Here is a 5,476-nt window from a genome sequence, read left to right on the forward strand (position 1 = left end):
TGTGTGTGTGTGGTGGGGAGAGGCTAAGGGCGGAGAAAGGACGGAGAGGTATGCGGGGCGTGAGTCTGAGCTGTGTGCGCGTTCCAGTTCAGCGAGCATGTCGTACGCGCAGGTAGAGTGTTGGGCTTCGGGCTGGGGGAGGCTGTTAGAACCACAGAGATCATCCCTCCAGAAAGAAGCCCACAGGGTTCTAGCCCGGTGTGTGTCTATCCAGCACGCGGCCGGGACTCCGGAGGCCTTCCTGGAGGTGGTGACAGGGGTGGGAGACAGCGATGAGGCTGGGGCAGCGTCCAGGCCGGAGATGGGGGACTTGAGCCAGGGCGGGGAGGGTGTGTGGGAGGCGCTACTGAAAGTAGGGTCCTCCTAGGAGGGTCAAACTTGAGGGTTCAGGGGAGGTGATTAAGCTCTGTTTTTCATATTCTTTTAGGAACCCTCTGAAGCGCAGAAAGTAGGAAGGTACTGGACACGTCCACCACCCTTTCGCCCAGCCTCGGGGTTGCTCTCTCCCTCTGGCCCAGCCGCCACCCAACAGACCGAGGGTGCCTGTCTGACTGTGCCCTGCCTGGGGCACAGGCATCCCCTCTGAGCTGATGTTGGGTGAAGGAATGAATGATGGGGATGGTGACAGCACCCAGGAGCTGACCACCCCCATTAGAGCAGCAGCCTCCCGCTCCCATTTCTCGGGAAGACCTGCACACCCAGCGGCCTCTGGGGGATGCCAAGTAAAACCTCTCCTTTCCTTCATTCACCGGGGAAACGTTCATCCAGCCCTACCCAGCGGTTACTGAGAAAGACACTGCAGGGAGGGGCTTGGACAAACTGCTCTAACAGCCTTTAGGAGACGCCTCACCCGGTGTGCGCCTGTGAGGAGGGGGTCGGGATCGGTTCTCCCCCCTGGGACGGTGACAGAAGGGAGAGGAATTTCCTAAGCAGCGGGTTTGCAAAGGCTCTTTGGCCTCCAAGAGGCAGCAGTTTCTTCGGCAAGCTGAAAGCTTGCACCCCACCCCCAACCCCCCCCACACACACCCGGGAGCTCCTCCCCCAACTGCCCAAGGCCTCCCTGGGGCCCTCATGCTCTGGGGAGGGGGACAGACCACACAGAAACGGGGCTCCTGGGATGCTGCCTGCATCCTTTCTCTAGAAGAACACTCCTCGTTCATAGAGGGTGGGGGAAAGTCAACTGGTCACAAGAACAGCCCTGGAGGGACACGACAGTGGCAGGGGCCTGACTTCACCAAGAACCCTCCCCTCAGGGCCCCTGTGGACAGAGAATGTTGCTCACCATCAAGGCTTCTGCCACTGCAGCGCCACCCCCCTTCCCCACAGTGGTGCGCTGTGAGGGGATTCAGGATGGAGAAAAACCAGATACTGGCCCTGGATAGCTGAAGTGCATATCAAAGGAATGATTTCAGTGAGCCCAGACAGCATCTAGCATCTTCCCATACACAGAAAAGCACTGCAACCATTAACTAGAGATGTCAGCTTTTTGTGATTAGCAGGAACCTTTTGATGTTTGACTCTATGGGGTTTTTTTTCAGCAAAAACTCCGAGGAACAGTTCCTCAGAGCTATATGAGAGGCAATGTCTTGGGCTACAGTCCTCAGTAAGTTCCTGGAATAAAACATAACTCACAGCTTTCAGGTCTTGTATTTTTCAGTCAACGCCCCCTGGACTCTGCAGCCCTGGCTGCTGTGTCCTCAGATGGGAGCCTGCCCTCATGGCCTTTAGCAGGAGCCAGAGGAACTTCTGCCGAAGTGGAGTGGCAAGGGGGCCTCGTCCAGGCAGCCCTCCTTCCAGCACCTTTGTGCTCCTGCACTGGGACCTGGGGCCCCCAGCATCTCCCCGACCCATGAGGCTCTTTGGGCTTCACTTTTTGCTTTACCGAGTGGCTGCTCTTCCCTTCCCAAGTTAGCTGCTCAGACAGGGAACATGCAGCGGTGGCCGGGGTCTCCCCACTCCCAGCCCCGTACGCAGGCTCCACCTCATGAGTGGGCAAGGCAACTCCAGTCCCAGGGCCTGGACGCTGGCCCCACTGTCACGGCACCCCGAGGGGCTGGAAGCATGGGGCCCTGGTCTGCTCTGGACACTGGTCCTGGGGGCAACCCAAGCACTGGGCTGGTTTTTGTGAAGGACAGCAAGGTCCCATTCCTGATTCCCCCCGTTACGGGTGACGGTGACCTCCACTGTGTGTGTAGAGCCACACCTGGCACCAAAAACACCTCCAGACGCCATGAGCTCTAAAATCCATACAAACGTTTATTCTGCCCCTGCCTGGGGGTGGGAGAGAGGGGATGCAGGAACTGGGGCGCTGCGGGCCTTTACAGACAGCCCCCCCCCCCGAGGAGGGCGGGGCTCTGGCGGGAAGACAAGTGTCCAGAGGCCGACGGGCCCTGGGGCGTCCAGAAGGCAAGGCCCTGGGGGCTGATGGAGGGGCCAGCTTGGTTCTCAGAACTCCCAGGTCCTGGCGGCTGCTGGGGTGCCAGTGCTCCACTCCCAGCCCTACCCCCATCCACCGGGAAGGAAGGCAGCACCAGGGTCTTGCTTCTCCAGGTGGGGGAAGACAACTGTGCAAGTTATCAGGTTTCAATTACAAATAATAAAAATAACAATACAAAATAAAAAGACAACTCTTGTCACAAACAAACCCTCAACAAGCCTGCCCGGCCGCCCCCCGCCCACGAGGAGGAGCAGGGGCAGGTGGTCTCGCTGCCTGGGGCACGAGCAGGGCCCGCTGGAGGTGCCGGGCGGGAGGGCCCTGGCCTCGCCCGTCGAGTCAGCAGCAGTCTCCAGAGGACAGAGGTCTGGGGCAGAGAGGCAGGGATGGGCGATGGGCTGCGGCGGGGGCTCGGGGCTCCGGGGTCAGTCTCGGCGCTGGGCTCTCGTGGCCTCCGGCTTGTCCCGTTCTCTCGGTTTTCTGTGTCTTGGCGACGTGGACAGGGTTAGATCTCGAGATTTATTGCACTGTTTTGGAAGAGGCCTAGGGTAGAGAACGGGCCGGGGCGGCAGGAGAGGCGGGCGGGGGGGCGGGCGGGCAGGCGGCGGTCACCGCTTGGTCTTGGCGTCTTCGCGGATCTTCCAGATCACCAGGTGCATGCAGGCGCTGGCGTCCTCACTGGAGCTGTGCCCGTCCACTGCAGAGCAGACAAATGCATCAGGGCAGGGAGCCCGCAGCCCCCGCGGCCCCACGGCCCGGCACTCACCATTGTCCTGGATGATCTGTCTGAGGTAGTCGGCCATGAGATTCCGCAGGGAGCGCTTGTAGGGAAGGCCCAGGCGATGCGGGAATAACACGGACGTGTCCACCACGGTGCTATGGATGACCTGCGGGTGGGCGGGTGGACGGTCAGGGACCCCAGGAGGGCTGGGGTGGCAAAGGGAGGAGGGGGACGCCAAGTGCCTGGTCCCCAACCCTATAGCTCCCGCCCTGGGCTGAGGGCAGAGGGCCCCAGACGGCCCCACCCACTCTCTGAGGACCCTCAGGGAGCCTAAGACGAGGTGGGCGGGTACCTTCAAGGCCAGCAGGTCGCTCTCCAGGCTGTGGCCAATGAGGATGGTGTCTGAACTGAACATGCTCAGCAAGACGGCCTGGACATCCCGCAGCGAGATGCTCGTGTCCGTGAGGTCGGCCTCAGTCACCCCTGAAAACCTGGGGCGGGAGGATGGAGGCCTTAGGGAGCTGGGGAGGGCACGGGGACCCCAACCCGGGGCTGGGCTGTGGGCAGGAAGGCTGGGCCGTGGTGGGGAATGGGAGTCCTGCCAGGGCTCCCACCTCCTTGGTCAAGGGGTCGGGGGTCAGGGTGGGAGGGGCACACCTAGTGTTATAGTCCACGATCTCATTGTCCGGCCTGACAAAGGTGTCGTACACAACCTGGAGCTCCGTGTCCACGACCGTGACGCGCGTCAGCTCTAGGCCATACGTGGTGTAAGACTGGGGGGCCAGAGGACAGGCCTCAGACGGAGCGGCCGGTGGCCATCCCTGGCCCCACACACCAGCGCTCCCGCCTAGGCCACCCCTGTCCCTGAACCCTGCGGGCGGAGGCTCAGCTCCCACTCTCAGATACGGAAACCAGGCCAGAGGCCTTCTGGGGCTTCTCTGCGGGTCGGAGGGGGCGGAAGCCCAGGCACCCTCCCAAAGCCAGAGCTGTGCTCATGAGGCCCACACAACCTCCGAGCGCCAAGGTGGACCTTGTGTGCCAGGCCCTCGGGAGCAGGCAAGGCTGTGACGGGTGCTCAGCGGGCAGGTGGGCCCGGCTGCCGTTCACGCTCTTATTCCAGCACCTGCGCTGGCCCGAGGCTCTGGGTAGAGAGACCGGGTCAGCCCCGCTGGGCAGCCGGGCCGCCTCACCATTTCACAGTCGAGGGCGTAGACTCCTGGGTGTGCATCTCCTGAAAGTTCTTTCTCAAAGGTCTTCACAAACCCTTCGAGGTTTTCCTTCCGGCCGTCCTGCACGTGTTGCTGAGGGTGGGAGGGAAGGAAGGTCAAGGCGGCAGGCTTGGAAGGGCAAGGCCGGGCTCAGGGGGCTGGGCTGTGCTGGTGGCTTTCACAGACTGTCCATCTCTTCCCAAAGCCCCCAGACCAGGCAGGTAGATCAAGGATGGGAAAAGGGCAGCTCAGAGGTCAGGGCTCTGGCCAGAATGGGGGAGGGGCTTCCCAGGACGAGGAAAGGCCCAGGACACCTACCTTGGCGACCTGACAGCCAGCGGAGCCAATGGCGGCCGAGCAGCACGTGTACTGAGTCTCCCAGCCCCCTGCCACTGCAAGGGAGACGTGGTCAGCAGACCTCTTTGATGCCCTGGGCCCAAGCCTCCCGCAGGGAACTACAAATGCCGGCTAGTTTGCCTGCGCGGGGCAGGGGCTTCCCAGGAGGGGCGCCAGGCCCGACCAGGCAGTGAGAGGCCAGGACAGCTTACACACCCGCCGCCCTGCCCAGGCTTAGCACAAGTCCTTCGCATTTGGTAGTGAGGACACGCCTGGCGCGGCCCCCAGGGAGGCCTGCCCACCCAGAGATGGGTCTGCCGGCGGCCAGCCGGCAGCTCCACCCCGTGTGTTCGCAGGAGAGGGAATTTGGCCACATCAGCGACAAAATGAAACAAGCAGCCGCAGGACAGGACGAACACTTTGTTCCCACTGGGGCAGAACCGCCCACGTAGTTCCACGGGGACAGTCGTGGAAAGGATGCGTGGGGGCCTCATGGGGTGGGAGGCCTTCCTTTTATCTACCCGGGAACACTGTCACGGGAAGACCTTTGTGTTACTTTTCCCATGAAGAACAACCAACGGAAAAAAGTTACAAACGGTCAGAGCTGGCGCCAGCCCGGCCCAGCGGGGGTCTCACCTCGGTTCCGGCGGAGCCGCCCCCAGTGGTAGTAACACTCCTCGTCGCGCATGCAGCGGCCGGCGGAGGACACGAGGTACTCGGCGCCGCAGCGGCAGCAGACCCTGCAGGTGGCTGCGAGTGGGGACGGGGCAGGAGGAA

General features: G+C 62.3%; 1 protein-coding gene across 1 annotated transcript in view; it reads right to left on the minus strand.

Moving 5' to 3' along the window:
• Positions 1-2,939: 2,939 nt before the first annotated feature.
• The window catches only part of REXO1 (RNA exonuclease 1 homolog), a 22,131-nt gene continuing 19,594 nt past the window's right edge, over positions 2,940-5,476 (minus strand). Inside the window, exons 10-16 of the mRNA XM_007460356.1 lie at positions 5,336-5,449; positions 4,682-4,755; positions 4,346-4,456; positions 3,813-3,928; positions 3,508-3,646; positions 3,201-3,321; positions 2,940-3,131 (exon numbers count right to left, since the gene is read on the minus strand). Coding sequence (XP_007460418.1) covers positions 3,043-3,131; positions 3,201-3,321; positions 3,508-3,646; positions 3,813-3,928; positions 4,346-4,456; positions 4,682-4,755; positions 5,336-5,449 — 764 coding nt within the window. The 3' untranslated portion in view covers positions 2,940-3,042. The remainder of the gene's footprint in view (positions 3,132-3,200; positions 3,322-3,507; positions 3,647-3,812; positions 3,929-4,345; positions 4,457-4,681; positions 4,756-5,335; positions 5,450-5,476) is intronic.

The sequence above is a fragment of the Lipotes vexillifer genome, unplaced genomic scaffold (genome assembly GCF_000442215.2).
Source record: "Lipotes vexillifer unplaced genomic scaffold, Lipotes_vexillifer_v1.1 scaffold225, whole genome shotgun sequence".
NCBI classification, from domain to species: domain Eukaryota; kingdom Metazoa; phylum Chordata; class Mammalia; order Artiodactyla; family Lipotidae; genus Lipotes; species Lipotes vexillifer.